General features: G+C 40.9%; 2 protein-coding genes across 7 annotated transcripts in view; one reads left to right on the top strand and one right to left on the bottom strand.

The window, feature by feature from the left end:
- The first annotated feature begins 14 nt into the window (after positions 1-14).
- Pp2d1 (protein phosphatase 2C-like domain containing 1) lies at positions 15-21,014 on the top strand. Of its 3 annotated transcripts, none has more exons than XR_010054589.1 (3): positions 15-281; positions 11,286-13,030; positions 19,872-19,941. XR_010054589.1 is itself a non-coding variant. In NM_001134567.1 (3 exons), exons 1-3 carry the CDS (start codon positions 253-255, stop codon positions 20,648-20,650), a joined length of 1,878 nt encoding a protein of 625 aa, NP_001128039.1. In that variant the 5' UTR covers positions 34-252; the 3' UTR covers positions 20,651-21,014. The 3 variants fall into 3 exon arrangements, 2 of the variants coding, with proteins under 2 accessions (NP_001128039.1, XP_017454756.1); NM_001134567.1 differs by having other exon boundaries at positions 34-281; positions 11,286-12,355; positions 19,872-21,014; XM_017599267.3 differs by lacking the exon at positions 15-281 and adding an exon at positions 345-473 and having other exon boundaries at positions 11,286-12,355; positions 19,872-20,854.
- Rab5a (RAB5A, member RAS oncogene family) overlaps positions 20,794-23,991 on the bottom strand; it is a 29,400-nt gene continuing 26,202 nt past the window's right edge. For all 4 annotated transcript variants that reach the window (XM_039084178.2, NM_022692.2, XM_063267691.1 and 1 more), the window contains one exon: positions 20,794-22,166. In XM_039084178.2, the coding sequence (XP_038940106.1) occupies positions 22,051-22,166 (116 nt within the window). In that variant the 3' untranslated portion in view covers positions 20,794-22,050. The remainder of the gene's footprint in view (positions 22,167-23,991) is intronic.

Here is a 23,991-nt window from a genome sequence, read left to right as displayed (position 1 = left end):
TGCTATGGCTACAGTTCCAGATGAGATGGTCAACATTGTAATAGGGAGTCTCCATCAATCAGAGAAGACCCCACCTCCACCATCACCACTCCCTTCACTGCTTGCCATAACCACATCTGTTTCATCCCTCCTCCTTTCCTCCCTTCCTCTTCCTTTTTCTTCCCTATACCCTCTCACCTGTGCTCAAGATAGACAGAGGTTCTGCAAATAAAGTAAAGGAAGGACAAAGAAAAGTATTACGTCCAAAAGAACATGGATTTTGAAATATATAGCCCTGTAAGGTATTTATTTAATCTTAAAAAGATTGATTGATTGATTGTGGACCTATGGGCCAAAAAAGAGAACATTAAGTGTCCTACTCTATCACTACGTCTATTGCTTTTGAGGCAGCACTCCCTGACCCTGGCTGAGGACTGGGCTTTCTTGGCGCCCTAGTGACCTTGTTTTCACCTTCCTTGGAGCTGGGGTTACAGGTGGGCATGCGATACCCAGTTGGATGGTAGGTGGTGGGATCTGAACTGTTGTCCTCGTGATCACTCAGCAAGTGCACTTCACCTCTGAGTCATCTATTTTGATTTATTTTTAAAAGTATTTATTTTATTATATACGTGTGTGTGTGTGTGTGTGTGTGTGTGTGTGTGTGTGTGTGTGTATACTTCCAGATGTGTGCATGCTCTGTGATCTCAGAAGTTAAAAGAGGGTGCCGGATTCCCTGGAATGGTCCTGGGAGTTGAACCCAAGCTCTCTGAAGAGTATCAAGTGTAATCTCTGAGCTAACTCTCCGGCCCTTGTTTTATTTTATTTTGGTTTTGCTTGCTTGCTTGCTTGCTGGTTTTTGAAACAGGGTCTCACTATGTACCTTGGCTGACCTTGTACTCATTTTATAGACCAGGTTGGCCTCAGACTCACAGAGATCTATTTGCCTATACCTCCTGCCTGCTGGGATTAAAGATAAGTATCATCTTGACACTTGTCTGTTTCTTTGTTGTTGTTGTTGTTGTTTTTTCCCCCTGAGACAAGGTTTCTCTCTATAGCTCTGGCTGTCCTTGAACTCAGAGATCCAACTGCCTCTGCCTCCCAAGTAATGTAACTAAAGGCATGCATCACCACCTGGCACAGCCCAAATTCTAAAGTAAGTGTGTGTGTGTGTGTGTGTGTGTGTACATAAATACAGGTACCCATAAAGACCAGACATGTGAAATTTTCTTAGAAGTGGCATTATAGTGAGGGTGCTGGAAAATAATTCAGGTCCTCTGCAAGAACACTGGGTACTTGTAATCATTCAGGTATCTTTCCAACATTCCCCACTCTATTGGCCAGGTTGGCCTGGGTTATTACGGTAATTTACCACACTCAGTGCTAGGATTACAGTTGTTAGTCATTGGGGCTGTCTGGCAATCTTACAAGAAAAGAAGAAAGAAAAGGAAAGAAAGAGAAGGAGGGAGGGAGGGAGGAAAGAGAAGGAGGGAGGGAGGGAGGAAAGAGAAGGAGGGAGGGAGGGAGGGAGGGAGGAAAGAGAAGGAGGGAGGGAGGGAGGGAGGGAGAGAGGGAGGGAGGGAGGGAAATGTGATGAAAAGTTGAAGGTCAACTGTAATGATTTTGGGAGAAAATAAGTTTTATACAGGGTATTCTGATTATGGTTTCCCCTCCTCTACCTTCTATATTTTCCCACCTTCCCTACCCACCCAATTCCATACCTTCTTTCTCTCTTTAGAAGATGGGGGGAGGGGCGCTCATGAAACATACACACACACCCCAAAAAAACCACAAAATCAGAAACCATGATATCTAAGACATTTTGTCTTGGCCATCTACTGTTGGGCATGAACCCTGCCCTTAAGTGTGGTTTATAGACCCAGTGCAACTCACTGGAGAAAGTTAATTTTCCCTTTGCAAGTGGTTGTCTATTAGTTATAGAGTCTGGGTTAGGTATATGAGCTCCTGTCTGCTTCCCCTTCTTAGCAGTGGAACCCTGTCGGGTTTGGATCTGAGCATGCTGACCCAGTCTCTGAATTTATATGCATGTCAGTCCTGTTGTATGTGTAAGACACTGTTTCTTTGGGGTTATCCATTACTTCTAACTCTTACATTCTTTATACCTCTTTCACATATATCCCCAAGCAACAAAGGAAGCACTTTAATGAAGGCATCCTATTTTAGACTGAATATTCTCACTCTCTGCACAGTGTCCATTTGTAGGTCTCCATATTAGTTCCCATCTATTGCAGGAAAAGCTTCTTTGATGATGGCCAAATGAGACATGGGTATGTGATCTATGGGTCTAGCAGAATGTCCTTAGGAGTCATTTTATTGCTATGTTCCTTTAGCAGAATAGTAGCATTTTACTCACTCCTATGCCCACCGCTTATCTAGTCTCAGATCTTACTTTATCATAGGTTCAATCTCATGGAGGGTGACTAAAATCCATTCTGGTGGTTACTAGCACATCTGTGCCACTATTGTATCAGTGTACCATGCGGGTAGGTCACTACTGCAGATCTCAGTGGTTGTGGCTTCGTTGGTTTACCTTTGTCCTTTGGTAGTATACAGACTTTACTACTGTGAACACTAGTCAGTATAGATAAAGGCTCTTGGTAGCCACCAGCTTCACTGCTCTGTGTTCAGTGAGTTGTGTATATATTGTCTTCAGCAATAGGACTTTTGTGGGGAGCCATCATCAGAGAGTAAATGATGGCCTTGGCAATAGCCTGGATTGTTTGGGGGCTTCCCTGGGGCCCCTTTGGACAGTGATTCAATTAGATGTAACCCATCCCTGGCATTGGAGGGTCCACTTTGTAATGAATGATGTCTAGTGGAGGCATTGGCTCGCCCATTATTTGGTGGATCAATTTAGATTTCTCTCATACATGTATGTCTACAGTATTCTTTAGAGTGTTATTTTTCCCCCTTTACTTTCTTAGCAAAAGATGAATCTTTGTCTTTCTGTTAGACTATGCAGACTGAAGAATGGCTATCCTTTACCTGCTACAAAAGAGAGATTCTGGCATAGCCCCCACCACCATCTATTTCCTCCTCCTTCCTTCTACCTTCCCTTCCCTCCGTGCCTCCCTCCCTCCCCCACTCCCTTCTTTCCTCTCTTGCTTGCTGGCTGGCTTGCTGTTCACATGCAGGATTTGATGTAGCCCAGTTTGGCCTTGAAATTCAGATCCTCCTGCTTTCTCTTTCCCAACACTGGGTGACAGGTACTTACTCTCATGCTTAACTCCCTTCTGTGTACTCTTTTTTTTTTTTTTAAATTTATTTATTTATCATATATGAGTACACTTTAGCTGTCTTCAGACACACCAGTAGAGGGCCTCAGATCTCATTACAGATCCACCATAGTGAGCCACCATGTGGTTGCGGGGATTTGAACTCAGGACCTTTGGAAGAGCAGTTAGTGCTCTTAACCGCTGAGCCATCTCTCCAGCCCCCTTCTCTGTACTCTTTTTTTTTTTTTTGGTTCTTTTTTTCGGAGCTGGGGACCGAACCCAGGGCCTTGCGCTTCCTAGGTAAGCGCTCTACCACTGAGCTAAATCCCCAACCCCCTCTGTACTCTTAATTAGCTATTCTTACTTGGTTTGTTTTCTTTTGAGCTTAGGTATCATTCTGGATCCCAGCTGTCCTTAAATTTATTATGTATCCCAGGCTGGCCTCAAACTTGCAGCCATCGTCCTGTTTAAGCTTCCCTAGTGCTGAAATTATAGGCATGCATCTCCATACCCAGCTATGGCTGATGTTTTCATTTTAAGTATGGCTCCACGCTTGACAAAGCAGTGTCATGGCTACCCCATAAACATGAAAATTGAAGTTCTTATTTAGGAAATGACTGCTGGTGAAATTTTATTATTTTATATTGTTCCCAAAGGCCATCACAGCTGGTAAAACTATATCCTTTACCTGCATATTATCTTTTTAAAATTTAATGCGCAGTTTAATTAAAATAGCTTAAAACATTTCCGGCCGGGGAGACAGTTGAGTTGGTAGAGTGCTTGCCTAGCATGCGTGAAGGTCTGGGTTTGATCCACAACAGGAGATGCAAGTGGTGGCAGGTGCCTGTCATCCTTACACTCTGGCAGTGGAGGCAAGAAGATCAGAAGTTCAAGGTCATCCTTGAATACAAAGCAAGTTCAACGCCAACCTTCGTTTCAGGAGATCTCTTAAAAAAAAAAAAAAAGCATTTGTAGTCAAGAGGGGTGGAGGGAAAAGAAGACCTGAAATTTACTATGTAGTCTATGCAGTCTGTGCTAGCCTGAAACTCCTGTATATTTTCCTTCCTTAGCTTCTTCTTTTTTTTTTTTTTTCGGAGCTGGGGACCGAACCCAGGGCCTTGCGCTTGCTAGGCAAGTGCTCTACCACTGAGCTAAATCCCCAACCCCCTTCCTTAGCTTCTTAAAAATGTCTGGGTCAGACGTCTACCATCTCACCCAGTCTCTCTCCTTCTGCCTATTAAATTGTCCACTCCCTTTTACTCTAGATCTTTGGTTGCGAGTTCACTCTTGATCTCCTGATCCTCCTGCTTCCACCTCCTGAGTGCTGGGATCCCAGAAGTACATCACTACACCTGGTTTGTTGTAAATTAAGCCTAAACACAGGGCAGAAGAGAGACTTATTTTTTTTTAAATTTATTTATTTACTATATATAAGTACACTGTAGCTGTCTTCAGACACACCAGAAGAGGACATCAGATCCCATTACAGATGGTTGTGAGCCACCATGTGGTTGCTGGGATTTGAACTCAGGACCTCTGGAAGAGCAGTCAGTGCTCTTAACCACTGAGCCATCTCTCCAGCCCAGAAGAGAGACTTATATGCACCCTCTATGTCTCTATAGTTTTTTTTTTAAGATTTATTTATTTATTTAATGTATATAAGTACACTGTAGCTGTCCTAGACACACCAGAAGAGGGCATCCGATCTCATTATAGATGGTTCTGAGTCACCATGTGGTTGCTGGGATTCGAACTCAGGACCTCTGGAAGAGCAGTTCTTTTTTTTTTTTTTTTTTTCCTTCAGGGCTGGGGACCGAACCCAGGGCCTTGCGCTTGCTAGGCAAGAGCTTTACCACTGAGCTAAATCCCCAACCCGGAAGACCAGCTCTTAACCACTGAGCCATCTCTCCAGCCCTAGAGGTTGTTTGTTTGTTTGTTTCTTTCTTTTTTTCTTTTTGAGATAGGGTCTTGCTATGTAGTAGCCCAGGTTTACTTGGAACTTAGTACCCTCCTGTCTTACCCTTTCAAGTACTGTTACCCCTAGCTAAGCAGGTAGCTTGCCATTCCAGCACTTTGTGAATTGAGCCAGTCACAGAATGGCTTCCTGGCCAGTTGGAGCTACAGTGGGAGTCCCTGTCTTGTGCCCATCTCAGAAAAACACAGAACAGAGATGTTATTAACATAACACTCCAGAGGGGGTGCAGATGGGCCAGGAGCTCAGAGCAGGCTTCAGCTCCTCGTTTTTGTTTTTATGACACAGGGTCTTGCTTTGTAACCCAGGTGGGCCTCAAACTTGTGCTCCCACTCCTCTGCATACTCCGTACCATGCTTACAGGTGTATACCGACACCCACGCATTTTATAGTTTTTTTTTCCTCTTCCTCTTTTTTTAAAATCATCATCATAAAAAAATGAACTCTTACAATTTCAGCCATTTTCTTCTGCGTTATTTGGGGATTGAACCTGTGCTGCTAGCATGCAGCTCTACCACCAGCCTATGGCCAACAGTTTTTAAAGGTTGAATATGTAACTCCAGATACTGTGGAACCCCTGGGTGGTGTAGCAGGGTGGCTTTGAATTTACAGAAAGCCTACATGCCCAACTTCTCCAAGTGGACCCCCACCCCCTTTTTGAACTTACTTTTACTTTTGTGTTTGACAGGTGAAGATGTGCTCCATCAAATGTATAGCGGTCAGAGTCAGTCTTTCCTTCCATGACAGGAGTCCTCAGGATCAAACTCATGTTAGCAGGCTTGGTAGCAAGTGCCTTTACCAGTAAGCTGTCTTTCAAGGCCAACCATAAACCTTTAGACATTTTCCTTTGAGATAGGTCTTACTCATGTGTCCTGGCTGGCCTCAAGAATGAGGTAGTCCTGCCTCAGCCTCTGAACTTACCTGGACTACGAGTAGCCAATATGCCCAGCTCAGAGACTAAGTGTATTTTTGTGTTTTTATATTTTTACAGTGTATTGCTTTTATTCATTCATATTAAAACTTTCTGTACATCACATAGGATTGGCTGAAACCAGAAGATTTTAAAATATTTTCCTTTCAGGAAAGCTTTTGTTGTCATCCCAGAATTTACTTTATTTTTAAAAATCAACAAAGGGACTATGCCATTCAGATCCCAGTGGAAGTGATCCATATCCAAAATAGCTTTGAAAAGGTACATAAATCTCCGGAGTCAGCACTGGTTTATTGCAGGAATTGCTGTAAACCCACAGTAACATTTTTGTAAATAGAGATAAATCGCTTCATGGAACAGAATTGAGTGCTCAGAAGTGAACTGGCACAAGTGTGAAAAAGCAAGGCTTGGTAGGCAGAGGAGATTTTACAACAGATTGCTTTGAAACAGGGACAAGTGTGCACTACAAGCCTGGGGAACTAAGGGCTGTTATACCACACAGTTAGCTAAAAGTGGATCACAATATGAAATCTAAAATTGCAAAATTTTAAAAACAAAAGAAAATATTTTGCCTTAAAGAGATAGACAATTCTGAATAATGAGTGGACTGTAAAAAAAGATATAATAATAATAATAATAGGAAAAAAGAGGTAGACAAATCCTTCTTTAAAGATATAATAATAATAATAATAATAATAATAATAATAATAATAGGAAAAAAGAGGTAGACAAATCCTTCTTTTCCTCATACAAAGTATTTTGACTATGTTTCCTCTACTCCAGCTCCACTCTGGTCCTCCCCACCTCCCTATGTTCTTTCTTACAGAAGAAAAAAAATCAACAAAATCCAAGAATAAAAATCAAAACAGTCAATAAGACAAGCCAAAAGAAAACAACAACAAAAAATCCCCATGAAGTTTCTTTTTTCTTGGCAAACTACTTCTGGGCATAGGACCTATCCTGAAGTATGGTTAATAATACCCAGTGTGACTCCATTGGAGAAAACTGATTTTTTGTTTGGCCACATGGAATCAATTGCAAATAGTTTCTCAATGGGACCCCATGGGAACCCCTTTCAGTGCCGGGACCTGTCTAGCTTGAATCTGTGCAGGTCTTGTGAATACTGCTATAGTTTCTATGAGTTCACATGTATACCAACAGTCCTGTTGTGTCTGGAAGCCAGTTTTCTTGGAATCATCCATCACCTCTGGCTTCTGTAATCTTTCTGCTTTCTCTTTCCTCTCTTTCCCTGAGTACTAAAGGAAGGAGTTTGACTGTCTTATCCCACGGAGGATGTAGTCCCCCAAAGTATTAATTCCCATCCACTGGAAGAAGTAATTTTACTGACGAGGTTTGAGTGAGGCACTTATCTATGGGTATAGCAATATACCATTAGGAGTTATTTTATCTCTATGTTATTTTAGCAAAATAATATTAGGTTTCCCCTAGGACCATGGTCTATCTGGTCTCAAGTTCTTAGCCACATTAGTAATGTGAGCCACGGGTTCCATCTCATGGAGGTGGCATGAAATCCAATCAGAGTGGGTGGTTATTCCCACATTTGTGCTATTGTAGGTCACCAGGTCTGGAGTTCTCCTCTGTTGGGATGAATAATTCCTTTTAGCATGATGACCCTTAGTAGAAGTGACACTTCTAGTTCAGTACCAGTTTAGCTTTGCTGTCTGATAACACAAGTAATTGTTATCTTCTGCAATAGGGTCTTACTACCAGGTTGTATAGAGCAATCAACAGCTTTGACTGTGATTTGGAGGGCATTTCATGGAACTTTTTTTTTTTTAAGATTTATTCATTTATTATATATAAGTACACTGTAGCTGTCTTCAGATACACCAGAAGAGGGCATCGGATCTCTTTACAGATGGTTGTGAGCCACCATGTGTTTGCTGGGAATTGAACTCAGGACCTCTGGAAGAGCAGTCAGGTGCTCTTTTTTTTTTTTTTTTTAAGATTTATTTATTTATTTATTTATTTATTTATTTATTTATCTATTTATTTTATATATGTGAGTACATTGTAGTTGTCTTCAGACACACCAGAAGAGGGCATCAGGTCTTATTACAGATGGTTGTGAGCCACCATGTGGTTGCTGGGAATTGAACTCATGACCTCTGGAAGAGCAGTCGGGTGCTCTTAACCACTGAGCCATCTCTCCAGCCCCCAGTCAGGTGCTCTTAACTGCTGAGCCATCTCTCCAGCCCTCATGGAACTCTTTTGACTCAAGAGGTAACCCATTCCTAGCACTAAGGATTTTTACATGGGGGCATAAGGTGTCCAGTGGAGGGCTGGAGAGATGGCTCAGTGGTTAAGAGCACTGACTATTCTTCCAGAGGCCATGAGTTCAATTCCCAGCAACCACATGGTGGCTCACAACCATCTGTAATGAGATCTGGTGCCCTCTTCTGGCCTGCAGTCACATATGCAGGCAGAATGCTGTACATAAGATAAATAAATAAATTTCTAAAAAAAAAAAAAGACCAGTGGATTCATCATCATCCCCATTATATGACTAAACTCCTCCTTTCCTTCCTTCCTTCTTTCCTTCCTCCCTCCCTTCTTTCCTTTTTGTTTCTTTGAGACAGGGTTTCATTACGCAGTCCTGAGTGTCCTGGAACTCACTCTATAGACCAGACTTTACTCAAACTCAGAAATCTATCTGCCTCTACCTCCTGAGTGTAGGGGTTAGACGTATGTGCCAACCACTGCCCATCTAGATGACCTGTCTCATCACCTCCACAAGTGTTCATGCATACTTACAAACATACACATATACCTACACATATGCATAGATGAACATACATACATACACACACACACACACACACACACACACACACAAACACATACACTTAGTGGATGGGGCAGATGCTATCACCTTTTCTCTGGCCTTTTTATATCTTCTTAGACAAAAGTCCTCTAGAAAATTACCTCATAGATAAAATGTTATACAAAGGGAGGATTATAGAAGAATGTTGATAGTTAAGTTCAAAGCAGTGGTTCATTCTATAAGCTCATTATGAGTTCAAAGCAACAGTTTCATATGGCTAAAAAGAAAAATAGGCCACCTGTGGCTTTATCCTTGGATCTGACCTAGAATGAATGTTTTACCTTGATCACAAATTTGTCCCAAGCCTATTTTTCTTTTTAGTGTTGTGAAAGCTCATTGTATTCACTATTATGCAGCCTTTCCTTACTATTCTATGAGGAGTGGGCACATTCTGTTCTTGATTCTGACTTTATTACAACTTTCTGGCAAAAGAGCTAACACCATCTCCCAAAAACTTCTTTCTAAACCGATCCAATCATCAATTCTATAAAGTCATTAATTTATCTAAACAGCATTAATTCATGAAAGTTCATTTTCATGTTGACCTGCAGAAAATTTGGTCAATAAGGTAGGCTGAGGCCCAGGAATCATTAAGCTGTGTAATAGGGATAGGAAAAAGTCTATCAGCAGTGAGAAGTGATCCTAGGATGAAGTCTTTAGGGACTTTGCCTCTCAGAGTTCACTCATCATAGGCCATGCAAAAATGGTGGGCCATCTCCAGAAAACTTATTTGCCTTTAGCTGTTTCTGGATGGCTCCTGACAAGGAAGAATAGTGAAAAATCACCTACATGTGTCAGCCACAGTATGGCCACTTAGGGTCCCTAGTAGAAACCATGTCTGTGACCTGGCAGATGATACAAAGAAATATGTTCAGTGGAAAAATGTTAGGTGGAAGTGTGCCCAGGTAATGGCTATAGGGCAATCGGAGGGACTCCTGTAGATAGGCTACATCAGGACTCTCAGAAAGTTTATGTGTGGATATGTGTGTATTGAAGTCAAGGTCTCAGTACATATCCCAGGCTGGCCTCAAGCTTTAAATTTTGTTTCAGGCTCCTGAGTTACTGGGATTATAAATGGGTTAAGTTCCTATCACTCCTGGCTTATAGTAAATATTTCCTTCCCTCTATTCTCTAGCCACCCATTCATTTGGAAAGATATATTGGTAGTTAATTACAGGTAGGAGCTATAGTTCAGAGACACTGCACTTGCCTAACCCTGGGATCATTAATGACCAAATTGGAAAAGACAGTTATTGAGACTGAGACTTGACCATATTAACTGAGGTTAACAACACCACTCTGTGGTTCTCTTTTTCCCAGACACTAAATCACTATGTAGCCAAAGCCAACCTCAACCTCACAGCTATCTTGTCTCGGGCTACAAATTATACTGGAAAAATTTAAAAGATTACAAGTGGATTTTATGTTAAAACTGTATATGTGAGGGCTGGAGAGATGGCTCAGTGGTTAAGAGCACTGGCTGTTCTTCCAGAGGTCCTGTGTTCAATTCCCAGCAGCTACATGGTGGCTCACAGCCATCTGTAATGGGATCTGATGCCCTATTTTGGTGTTTCTGAAGACAGCTACAGTGTACTTATATATAATAAATAAATAAATCTTTTTTTAAAAAGGTGATTGCTGCTATACCTGAGTAAAAGTGATTTGTTTAAAAAAACTGGGTCCTCTGTTGTTTTAAGCCTTATTCCTTTGAGGCAGGTATTCAGTGGATCTGGAGCCTATTTTTTCTTTTTGGTAGCCAGGAAGCCCCAACTGTCTTTCTTTCTGCAGGTTAAGAAAGAAATTCTGTCTTAAAGGAATAGGAGAAGTGTGGTGGAGGAAGGCAACTAATGTTCTCCTCTGATCTCCATGCATCTGCACATACACACATAGAAATTTATAAAACAAAACGTTTCTCTCCATAGCTGGAGTAAAATACTATTTCTCTGAGTATTTGTTCAGATGTCTAGCTGAATTTGTTTACTGGGCACCTAATTTCTCTTAGGCAAACATTGAGTAATCAGTGACTTATTGAGGACCTTTTTTGGAGGGGCTTTATAAAACTCAACTGTAGGTCTCTATGAAATTATGAGTAAGACTATGTGGAGGGTGTACCATTTCTTTCAGTAAACATCTTAAATTGTTTAAATGTATTTTATATGTATAAGTATTTTCTCTGCATGTGCATGCAGTGGTACCCATATAGGTTAGAAAAGGCCATGTGGTTATGGGCCTCACGTAGGTCCTATACAAAAACAGCAGGTGCCCTTAACTACTGAAGCACCTCTCTAGTTCCTGATGAGTAAACGTATTTCACCTTTCTTCCAGAGTTTTTTTGAAATCAAAACAATGGGATGAGAAAACTTCAAAATTTACTTCAGATGAGGCTCTCCCAACTGTCAGAACAAATGTCAGAAGGCGTAGTAGACTGCCACGAATGAATGACCCAGAGGAGTCCACTGACCAGCTGACTTCGGTTGACATGGGTGACATGGTCACATTCCCCTGCTCTGTCTGCCACCAAGAACTGAACACAGCTGGGAATTTTCTCCATAAGAAACATCACAATGCTCTGAGTACGCTGGGTTTCGAGTGGATGGGAGGGAGGAAACCAAAGCCCAAAATGGTCAGTTTTCACAGAGAGTGTATAATTTCTAACCTTTTGAGATCTTCTACATACAGTGAAAAAGTCCTTCAGAGTATGAATTATGCATTTGAGCTTCTTAGGAAGAAACAAATTCCGTCGTACTTCAAACTTTGTGACAAGGTCGGAGAGACTTCTATATATTCTCCAACCAGCTACCACCTTCTGATTAAAGGTATAGCCATCTGTAGCAATAGTAATTCAACCTGGAAAGCTGAGCCCAACTGTAAATTCACGGTCGTGAACGACTTTGGCGATAAAGCCAATGTGTGCTTTTTCGGTTTATTTGATAGTCATCATGGTTACGCAGCAGCAGACCTGGCATCAAAGGAGTTTCAGGTTTTACTTCTCCATCAACTGTCTGTACAGGATCCTTCCTACCAGATGACAGCCGAGCAACAGGATCTCATCAATTCCTTTCACACGGTGTTCAGGGAAGAATACAGAGCCAGAGAAGAGGCCTTCTCTTCCACATATAAAACCTTCAGAACCAATAAACGGGAGTATGAGGATGTACACAAAGCGTTTGCCAAGGCATTCTGGAGAATGGATAGGCTTCTACGGCTGGGAAGGAACGAGGTCTCCCGGGTTCGGTGGAGCGGCTGTTCAGCACTCACGTGTATATTAGAGGGTGGGATCAAGAACCCACAGGCTACTAAGGACTGGGAAAAAACCTATCAGCATGGTGTTAACAGCTCTCCCTTCCAGAAGATTCCCCAGATCATCTCTGGAGTACTACACATTGCAAATGCTGGTATGTAATTCACTTACATCCATGACACCTAAATTTTATAAATGCTTGCTCATGCTGCTAAAATCACTGTTATTTAGCAATTTGCTAAATAATTAAACAAAAAAAAATCCAGTTTAAATAGATTGCAGACATAAAAGCAAGCAACTATTTTGTGCTGTGTAATGAGTTGTGTAATGAAACTTTTTCTGGGGAGGCAAAATACACACTTCTATGAACCTCAGATAAGGAACTCAAGATAGAACAGAATATGGATACCATGAAAGTAAGATGTAGGGAACAGACGAGCTTTACTGGAGCCACTTACCTGAATATGGAGGAGGGGTAACTTACAGGAGCAGAAATAACTCACAGACAGTTGTATCACTAAAGTCCACCCCAGCATGGATGACAGTGCACAAAGCTGGGAACCTGGAGCACACTGCATATCCTGCAGGCCACTCAATAGGTTGGAGAGTGTTCTTTCCAGGTGACTCTGGTCTTCAAGGCAGATAGGCTAGTTTCTGCTTCTAGGCAGCTGGTGTGGCCAGGGCCTGCCTACTTATTTGTTTTCTTACGGATGTTGATAAAGCTTAAAAGTGACTGCAATATGGAGACAGTAACTGCCTGGATCCAAACAACACAGATATAAGGAACCCACGCCTTTTTAGACTGGAGAGTTGATTAATAACTGCTAAGGTAAGTTTGTTTACTTTTGGGGACAGGACTCTTGATCCCCAGGCTTGCCTCAGACTCACTGACTCTCCTGCCTCTCTCTTGAGAGCTGGATTTACAGACATGTACCGTAACTCTTGGGGCTGCTAGACTGGACTGAATGTGTTGCCAAGCACCCTATTAACTATTTCCTAAGGAGAGACCAATGCATGTGTAACAGATTGTTGTTTTCAAGCTCAGTGATCATGCTGTATTCATTTCCTAAGAACAGAGTAACCATTTTTCCTTCAGTTTTCAGAGCTTTAAAACTGGCTAAGGTGCTGTGCAAACTCTTCTCACCAAGCTACATTTCTAGCCCACTTTGTCGTTCTTACTTTAACACAGAATTTCACTAAATTTCAAGGGTGGGCTTGACTTTGTAATTCTGCTGCCTCTCAAAATTGGGTATCAGCAATTAGCCCTGGCTGAGTTCTTGTCCTTACAATTTCTTATCTACGGTCTTACAACTTTCCTTGATCTACTTCTTTATTTCATTAAATCCTTATAGGATTAAAATACTCACATACATTCATACACAGGGTCATGTCCGTGGGGGTGGAATTGCCACAGCTTTCCAGAATGGTGATTACAGGACATTATGCATTTAGCAATGGCTAAAAAGTTCTATTTTTCTACATTTCTTCAATATTGTCATCTCATTTGGTGCTCTCTGCAACAGCAGTATTTGCTCTTAACCTCTGGCCCAGCTCTCTAGCCCTACTTTTTCTTTTTTTGAGATGGTCTTTCTAGGTAACTTAGGCTAGTATCTGCGAGAAATGCCATGACCAAAAACCAAGGTGTATTTGGCATATACTTCAGATCACAGAAATTGGAAGTCAGGACACGAACTCAAACAAGGCTGGAACCCCAAGGCAGGAGCTGATGCAGAGGGCATGGAGGGGTCATGTTTACTGGCTTGCTTAGCCTGCTTATAGAACCCAGGACCATTAAACCAGGGATGGCACTATTTACCACGGGCTGAACCCTTCTACACTGATCACTAACTGAGAACATGCCTTATAGCTGGATCTCATGGAGGCATTTTTTCAATTGAGGCTCCTTCCTCTCTGATGACTCTTACTAGAGTCAAGTTGACGTCAGAACCAGCAAGTATAGCTAGCCTCCTACTACCCCTACTCTGTTTTCACTGTTCTCATTCTAGAGCACCAGAATTACAGGTGTGTAGGGCTACACCTGGCTCAGTCATTATTTTGTTTACATGTTTGTATGTAAATGTTTATATATATATATATATATCTTTCTATATCTTCATATTTTGTACTTGAAAGAGGGATGTATCAGGAACTCCTACTCCTTTTGTTCTTAACTCCTTTGTGCTGATCCATTCACTTGGTGTGTCTTCTGCCTGGAAAATTCCATGGTTTCTATGATGTGGCTCTTCTGGTGTTTTGTTTTTGAGACAGGGTCTCAAAAACCCTGACTGTCCTGTAACTATGTAATCCAGGCTGGCTTCAAGTTCACTAAGACCCACTTGCTTCAACCTCCTAAGGGCTAGGGAAAAAGGAATATACCACACAGGCTAGTGATGAATTTTTAAGACATTATTTGCTTGCCTCTTGTTTTTGAAGGAAATAATCAACTGGTGTGGAATTCCAGACTGGCAGATTTTTCTCAGTTGCTAGAATCTGTTTCCCTGTTTGGCAGGGCTGGCATCACTGTCTCCACCTCTCTTTGCTCCTCTGTTCAGAATGTGCCTCCCTCTTGTGGTTGCTTTAAAGATTTTCTCTTCCTCGAATTTTTTTCTTTCTTTCTTTCTTTTCTTTTTCTTTTTTCGGAGCTGGGGACCAAACCCAGGGGCAAGCGCTCTATCACTGAGCTAAATCCCCAACCCCGCTTCCTGGAATTTTACGCCATTTGAATGGTGATGCATCCTCTTTCCGGCTCCTCTCTAGATCACTCACGTCATTTAAGTCAGTCCACTGGAACCTAACGCTTCTTTAATCTATGCTTTGTTTCACTCTTCTACTTCTCTTTCAATTAAGTTGTTTCCTAAATGCAGAGGACCTGAACTCACAAAGATCATGGTGCATGTGTGGAGGCCAGTCAACTTTCAGGGTTAGTTCTTTCTACAATGTAGGTTCTGGGTATTGATCTCAGGTTCTCACACTTGGCAGCGGGCCTGCGCCTTAACACCGAGTCACCTCACTGGCCTTCCTCTCCCTCCATCCATCTCCTTTCCTTTTTTAATCATAAAAAAAGAGAAAACCTTTTATGACTTATCTATGTATGAACGTTTTGACTGTATATATGTACACCTTGTGTGTGTCTGATGCCTTCAGAAGAGGGTGTTAGATGGCCTAGAACTGGAATTATTGATGATTGTGAGCCACCATGGGGGTGTGGGAAATAGAACCTAGATCCTCTGCAAGAGCAACAAGTGCTCTAAGCCACCGAGGCATCTCTTGAACTCTTGTTTTTTTGTTGTTTTTGGTGAGATAGTGTCTCATCACTCTGTGTAGCCCAGCCTGGCCTTGAACTTGTGGCAACCCTTCTGCTTTAGTCTCTTCAAGGTGAGACTATAACTTTGAGCCATTCTTTTTTGACACACATAGCCATAGCTGGCCTGGGACTCATAGTTTTATATAGAGTTCTACTGCTTCTGCTTCTCAAGTGTTGAGATTAAAGGTGTGTACCACTATACAGGGCTCCTTTAACAGTTTTCAAATCCACCTACCATTTGTTTTGGAATCCAGTCTGGCATTAATTCTTGTTTTTCTTTATTTCAGGCATCGTGGTTTTAACTTTTGTCTTTCTATATCTATATCTTCACTATTTGAATGTTTTGAATGCAGTTATAGAAAAGGAGGGGTAGGGAAGAAAAGGAGGAAAGGTGGAGAAGGGAGAAGAGAAAAAGGAGGAAACTAGACAGCAGTGGACCCTGTCTCACAAAAAAAGACCTTCCTTGTTGATCTCAATTCCAGTGACATTTTGGGTTTGGTGCTACTCAGTTGGGGCTGTGGGGCTGACCTCTCAGGAAAGCCTAGTGGTTTTTTCTTTGAGATCTGCTTCTCCCTTTCTAGTGCTAGTGCTCCCCAGGTATGTATCACTGCTTGGTTTCAAAGTTTTGTGTGTGTGTGTGTGTGTGTGTCAGAACTGGGAGTTGAACATATGGCCTCACACAAACAAGGGAAGCACTCTACCATGGGGCTATAATTCTCCTGGCCTCTTGTCTTGATGCTTATTTGTAAGCTGTTGGAATAGTGTACCTGGGCTGCCAGAATAAATTCTCATAAACTTAGTGGCATGAAAAAGAATTAGCTTTCTCAACACTTTGGATTTTAATAAATTTCATACTGGCAAGCCATCATTTCTTCCTTTTGGAAATAAGATCTCACTCTAACCCAGGCTGTCCTCCCAACAATCCTTCTGTCTCATTCTGAGCTTACAGATGTTAACCACCGCTGTCAAATTTCCTTCCTTTCTCTTCCCTTCTCCTCCCTCACCTTTCCTTTCTTCCCTCTTATTTTTAGTGTTTTTCCCCCTCTCCATTTTCTGAGATTTAGTCAGTTACTAAGTCAAGAGGCTTGAGGTTACAAGGAATTTATTCTTATGTGTTTTTGTGAATGTAACATATATGCAGGTACCTGGGGAGTCTGAAGAGAGTGCACTGGATTCCCTGGAGCTGAAGTTGTCAATCAGCTGACAGGGTATTAAACTGAACCCTCTGGATCCTCTGGAAGAACTTTAAGAACTTAACCACTGATCCATCTCTCCAGCCCATTATTATTTTCTGACTTAATAGCTTTGTTCTGCATCAACATATCAACATGTGGAGACCTAACAGTACATTACCAGGACTGTGTTTGGTGAGATGGTCTAGACCCTGATCCATGGTGACTACTATTGACCTCTTTTTGTTTTTTGGACACAGTGGTCTCATATTATATCCTGGATGGCGATGGCCTCACTCTTGCATTTCCAAGTTACTACTCCTTTTAAATAACTGAATATTCACATTTATCTGCCAAATTACAGATGTATAAGGTCCAAGTGCTTGCTTACCATCATCCCCCTTAAGGTGGTAAGTGAATTAAACTACGTCCCCACAGTTTTAAACCTATGATAGCATTATTTATACATACACACACTTCCCTGCCCCCCTCTCTTTTAAGAAAGGCGCAGAACTACATCCTAATAGTTTATCCAGTTGCTTTGCTGGTGACAGTTACTTAGAACCTGACGAGATCCTACTATTGACTTAAAACCAAGGATTATAGCTCAGTTTGCAGAATGCCTACCTAGTGTGCATAAGACCTATGCAAACAGGACATGATGGCACATGCTAGCAGGAGGACTAGGAATTTCAAGACATTCTCAGCTACACAGGCAGTTCAAGGCCAGCTCAAGCTATATGAAGAGCTTGTTTCAAAACCAAAACCAAACCAAACAAAGCAATCCCCTCTCAGTAATTACGGACTTACCTGCGACAAAGTAAAGATGCAAAAGTTCGCATAAAAGAATGAGAGTACAAATTTGTGCAGATCGCAGGAGCGTCATCTGCACAGCACAGGGTCACATTTTGCAATCAACCCAGTAGCTCAACTAGCATTCATTCTATTATGTTAATGAGGCAATACTACTGTTTCTCTCATCAAGATAGGCTTTCTGTCAAATCATACCAGCTGGACAGACTTCAGCCTTCTAAACCTAGATTCTTTTTTGCTAAATATATTAAAAGGCTTTCCAGCAATGAGGCAGAGACAGGAAGATTTCAAGTTCAGGTTAGCCTGGGCTACACATTGAGACTCAAGTTAAAAACTAATCAAAAGAAAAACAAACAAAAATAAGTTAAAGATTGAAAAAGATTGAACACAGTAACAACAAAATTCTGATTCCAAGTATAGCACTGTTTAAAACCTGAATATTCTTTTGTGATTGGAGACAGGGTTTCATTGTGTGTAGCCTGGCTATCCTGGAACTCAGGGATCTACCTGCCTCTGCTTCTTGAGTGTTGGGATTAAAGACATCCACCACTACCACCTGGCAGAATATTCTCATTTAAAAATGTGTGGTACATGTGCATGTATGCCATAACATGCATGTAGAGGTCAAGGGCAGCTTTGGGGATGCGTTCTAGGTCAAACAGGTCATCAAGTGTCTTTACTTACTGAACCATCTCACTGGTCCCACAAAAGTTTGCTTTTAGAATTGGTATATTAAAGTAGGAATTTTAATTTTCAGGGATAGGGGGCTGGAGAGATGGCTCAGTGGTTAAGAGCACCGACTGCTCTTCCAGAGGTCCTGAGTTCAATTCCCAGCAACCACATGGTGGCTTACAACCATCTGTGAGGGGATCTGATGCCTTCTTCTGAGGTGTCTGAAGACAGTGACAGTGTACTCATATACATTAAAAATAAATAATCTTTAAAAAAATTTTTTCAGGGATAGAGTATTCAGATACCAATGCCACCTCAGATACGCTGTGAGTCACAAATAATACTGTAACAAGAACCACTGCTTTTTCTTAAATATACAATGATTATAAAATCTTTGGAAAAACAAAACAAAAAAATCCAAACCACTTCTAATAGCATCTTTTAATCTGTTCAGACCACATTTAGACTTTAGGACATAAAGGAAGCAAAATGTAAACATTCCAGGTCTATCTCAACTGTAATCATATCATACTGCCATCTCTTACTGAAGACTTCAGTTATCAGCTGTTGAGTTTAATATGGCTGCCTATTTCCCTAATATGAATTTTTATAGAACTTACAGTTTAATTAAATATTACAGAAATCTAGGACGGACACTTAACAGAGGCATCTTATTATCCATATCCTAAATACATTTGGGCTTTACTTTCACCAATCCCATATGTACACACGTACTTTGCTCATTTATTCATCCATTTGATTATGCTAGTGCGTGTGCCTGTGTGCGTGCGCACGTGCCTGTATATGAAGGTCAGAGGACAACTTGTAGGAGACAGTTCTTTTCACCATGTGGGATCCAAGAATGGAGCTCGAGATTAACAGGCCTGGTAGCAGCTGCCTTTACCTAATTTTCTTAGCAATTCCCAAGAGTTTTTGTTCTTTAAGAGTTCTTTTATTTTTATATGTATATGTGTGGTCCTGTGCATACAAGTACAGAGGCCAAGGGCATCAGGTCTTCTTAGATCTGAAATTACAAGCAATTGGTGCTAACCTCCGTGGATGCTAGCGATCAAATTCAGGTCCTCTGCTGGAGGAGTGTGTGCTCTTTATTGCTGGGTCACCTCTCCAAGCCCCACTGAAGAATCTGTTGTTGTTGTTGTTTGTTTGTTAATTACTTGGTGCTAGAAAGATATTTCAGTATTTAAGAATACTTGCTGCTCCCCTAAGAGTTAGAGTTCAGCTCCCAGCACCCATTTGGGTGGATCATGGCAAACTCTAGGGGATCCAACACCTTCTTCTGGACTCTACAGGCACCCACCCTCCTCATGTGCACACCCCCACACGTATAATTTAAATATTAACGAAAAAACCCCCTTTATTTTAATATTTTAAAAATCTGCTGAATAGATGTTAAGAAACAGTAAAAAAACATACTTTGAAACAGTCATAAAAAATTTAGAAATCATCTTTTGTGACTTGTAGATATAGTTAAGTGTTTTAAATTCTACTGCTTATCGCTGAGATTTGAATTAGGTGGCTTCCCAGTTCAAAATCATATTGGTACAGTGTTCAGCTTATGTATTCTAGAAATATTTACATGTCATACTCTGTTTATTAGCACTGAAACAATTAGTAAGTAGCATACTTTGATACAAACTGATGATTAATCTTTTGATCCCTTTCTCTTAAAAAACAAAATACCTGTTTAGGAAATGTACAAGCAGTCTTATGCAGAAATGGAAAAGGATTTTGCCTGACCAAGGAGCACACTACACGAAACACTAAAGAAAGAAGAAGAGTACTTTACAGCGAAGTAGGGATCAGTTCAGATGACCCCTATGGTCTCCTGGATGGGCACATAAAAACCACCAGGGGTCTTGGATTCCATGGAAACCTCAGACTAAAAAAGGCCATTATTCCAGTACCACAAACAATTTCTGTCCCTATAGATGATTTATGTCAGTTTCTCATCTTAGCCACCAATGGACTTTGGCAAGTTTTGGACAAGAAGGAAGTCACTGCACTGGTAATCACTTTGTTTCACGCATATAAAGAAACATGTGTTTCTGGCCCTAGAAATAAACCCTGGCCATCTAAAAGCCTGCTTTTCCCACCAGACAGTAACATCCGCGTGCTGTTCCAATACCAGCCTGAAAATGAAGACATTACGTCAACTACAGATGTAATGAAAAGGTTATCTGACTCACCATTTGCTGACACCAACATTCATCAAGATACATCTGCAGAAACATTTCTACCAAAAGCGACCTCTTATGACCCTTATAGCACAAAAGAGAGTAATAGCTTACCCACTACGAACAGTAAGCAGGAAAGTGAGAAAGAAATATGTATTAAGAACTTCTATAAAGGTGCAGCTGAGTACATTGGCTGTCAACTGGTAAGTGCTGCAATAGAAGGTGGTTCCAGAGACAGCATCACTGTTATGGTAATGTTTCTCAATGGAAGTGAGTATCACAGGCGGACATGAAACACTCCAATGACCTAGAACAGTACTACAAAGACGCCTGTGAGAACCATTCCTCAGAAAAGGAAGGAAACGCAAAAGTTGCAGCTTATACATCATGTGTATTATGGTATACACTTTATGTCAAAGACAGAGAAAACTCGGTGTTGCTTTTTACACCACTTTATTCCAACCTGAGCACCTCAATATAAAACTAAACACTGGTGAGCTGTTCTCCTTACTAATTTTGAGTTACTGTAAAATGTACACATTCTGCTAGCAGATCAACACTTAAATAGATTAAATCATCTGACACATGGTAGATTTCATATAATGAAAATACCTAAAATAATTAGTGCAATATACTGATTAAAATAAAATGGACTTCAAAAAAAAAGGCTTCAAGATTACTAATAACATTGTAATACTTATGTTACAAATTGCAAGTACGGTGTTTATTATGGTTCTAGCATGTAAGAACAGCAAAGCCCCTTCCTTTCATAGGGGGAGAAAGAAATAATTAGCTGTTTTAGTAACTGTACATTTTGTATGTTTAGGCAATTCTTAAATATTACAGGAAATAATAAACATATGGAGACTACAATGCAGTACTCTATTTACAGTACAGCTGAATATTTAAAATAATCAAGTTTGAATGTACATAATGGTTAGTGCACTGACTAATCATGTCCAAAGGGAAGCAGAGCCCCCTCCCTGTTCTAGACAGACCTCTATGTAATAGCCAACAGTGATTAAATAGAAAGCAGATACCTGGTTTGTTTCCACTTTGTCTTAAAAAGAAGCTCCTATGAAAGGACCACTATCCATTAAAATGCACTTATCAGTTTTTATATTCCTAAAACAGGATGGGGTTACATGTGACTTTTTTTTCTTCAATTAAATTTTAAGAAGTAACATGACTGAATAAAATTAAGATGCCACCAATATTCCTTCTTTCTGGAGATATAGGACTGTTTTCTTGGGATTACTTTATTAATATGTGAAATGTAGGCTTTTTAAGACAATCAAAGAAAATTACCATTTGCTTGGCTTTTGTTGCTAAGCATAAATATTTTTAGTCTTCTAAAAATGTTTTTCTAAAGCATACATTAGTAATTTTGAATCTTCCATACCTGACTATCATCCCAGTTTAGAGACTGGGTGGGTTAAGAGTGGGTCCATACCCACTGGAGATGAACTGTTCCCCTGCACTTTCCCATGGAACAAGTGTATACACAGTTCTCATTTTCCTTTCTACTGCTGGAGGAACACATGCATGTTATTAAAAATTAAGTTCAAAACACTCAAAATAATTCAGTATTAGAAACTTGATTCTACCATAGTCTCTTTTTGGAAGTCACACTGGGCCGGCTAAATGCTCCCAATTCCATGGTTTTTGCCATTTAGGAAGTTGACACTGGAGTTCAGTTACTACAACACTGGCTTCTGGCTGGCTGTGCAGGCTCAGTAAGGTCTACTCCTCGTCCTCTGGCTGAGTTTGCGCCTGGATTTTGTGGTTCGTTCTTTGGCAGCTTTTTAGCTGAGAAATAAACAAGATAAAATTATATCATTCCTATTAAAATCACTTAGACCTGCTTATTTGTAATGCTCTCCCAGTTGGATTATCTCCAAAGGTTTATGTAACTGACAGTATGCTCTTTTCAAATGTTTATTGCTTACTAAATGCCAAAGAGCAAAATGAAGCACTAAACAAGCCACAAAATTAAAACAAACAAACAACCCCTGCCCCAAACAATACCTTCCTCCCAGCCCCCACACTGCTGGTTGCTGTACTAAGGGAGTTTAATAGTACTTTGGAAGTAGTAGGAAGAGGCCAATTGTAGACATACCATTTAAACTTAAATTTAACTAGGACCATACATAATTTTTATATCAGTTCCTTTAGAAATCACAGTTTATTTAGTTACTGGTACTTTAGGTTGTATTGGGTCCTGTGCACACTAGGCAAGTCCACTACCACTTAGCTACACTTAGTCTGTTTTATAATCATTACATTTCTATATACACAATCTGCTGGACATGGGGGAGCATGACTGTAATTACCATGATTCACTATGGAGAATGAGTTGGAACAAGCATTTGAGCCCAGGAGATTAAGACTAGCTTGAGTAGCATACCAAGACTCCATTTTGAAAAAGAAAGTCAAGCAAGACAGACATAAAGTCCATAGACCATGGAGAGGTACAAAATTTATAAAGAAGCTTATATTATAGCAACATTCTCTGGGCTCTCATCACAATTCTAAGAACAAGTCAGGATGTGAACAAATTCAACTGACAGAATCATCAACCCAACCAAACTTGTCCTTCACTTCGTAACCTAATCAAACAATTACATGACCGGTAACTTCTTCTTCCCTCTTTGGCTATGACAAACCCTGATTTGATCTATAAATACCAATAATTAGTAATGCTTTATGTCCAATGCCCACCTGAATCCTGGACCTTGATTTGTTTTTTAGGAAATCTGGGGCCTACATACACATGTTATCCAAGTTAACTATCACTAAGTCATATACCCCTTAATCTGAAATTTTTAACCCTTTATTTTCCTTACTTCTCCCTCATCAATATTATCTTTAGAATCTTATGAGCTACAGGAAGCAGGTCCAGTGATCACTTATGTTTGGGAAGAGAGCCTCCACTGAGCTCCACTGAGCCACTCTAGAAACTGCTCTAAAGATTCCATAAAGTACAATATCAATTAAGTGTTCAGTCAGGTGTATTTACAATAGTACCCAGTAAATAGACTAACAATGGTACTACTAGGTATGGAGAAGTGGACTGTGAAAGGAGCCTGATCCTTGGTTGAGCTAAGGCTAAAAGCCCGAGACCCTAAAGGGATGGTTGGAACTTGGCCTGCTCTTGGGCACCGGCCCATCACTAGCTGCCACCATCCATAGATTTGTGGCCATCAGTCATGTAAGGGTAACATCCCAATTTTCTCCACATGCAGATGAGGAAAAGGATGTGACCTGTGGCTACATAGGCTCAAGACATAGGTACATAGGGAGCCAATAGGCTTCCCTTCCAAGACATTCTTCCCTGTAAAAGGTATTTAATCTCAGGCTCACCCTGAGAAGTGGGGCATGGTTTTACACATCCACTTTCCACTATGGCAATAAATGATTTGGAAATGTCTCTCTTCATCTGGATCCGCTGTGGGAAGCCACGGAGAAAGCCTTTGCCTATAGAACCTCTGTCTAATATCCCATAGAAGGTCTCTTTACCTCCAGCCACAACTGCCATAAGGCCCAAGGCTGCAATCAAGACTAGGACTCTCCCCATGAGACCTGCCAGAGCTCCTGGACACACACACACACACCCCCTCCCCGGTTAAACCTA

This window comes from Rattus norvegicus, chromosome 9, assembly GCF_036323735.1.
Source record: "Rattus norvegicus strain BN/NHsdMcwi chromosome 9, GRCr8, whole genome shotgun sequence".
Lineage (NCBI taxonomy): Eukaryota > Metazoa > Chordata > Mammalia > Rodentia > Muridae > Rattus > Rattus norvegicus.
Note: the sequence above shows the minus strand (reverse complement) of the source record. Positions and strands in the feature narration are given on the sequence as shown.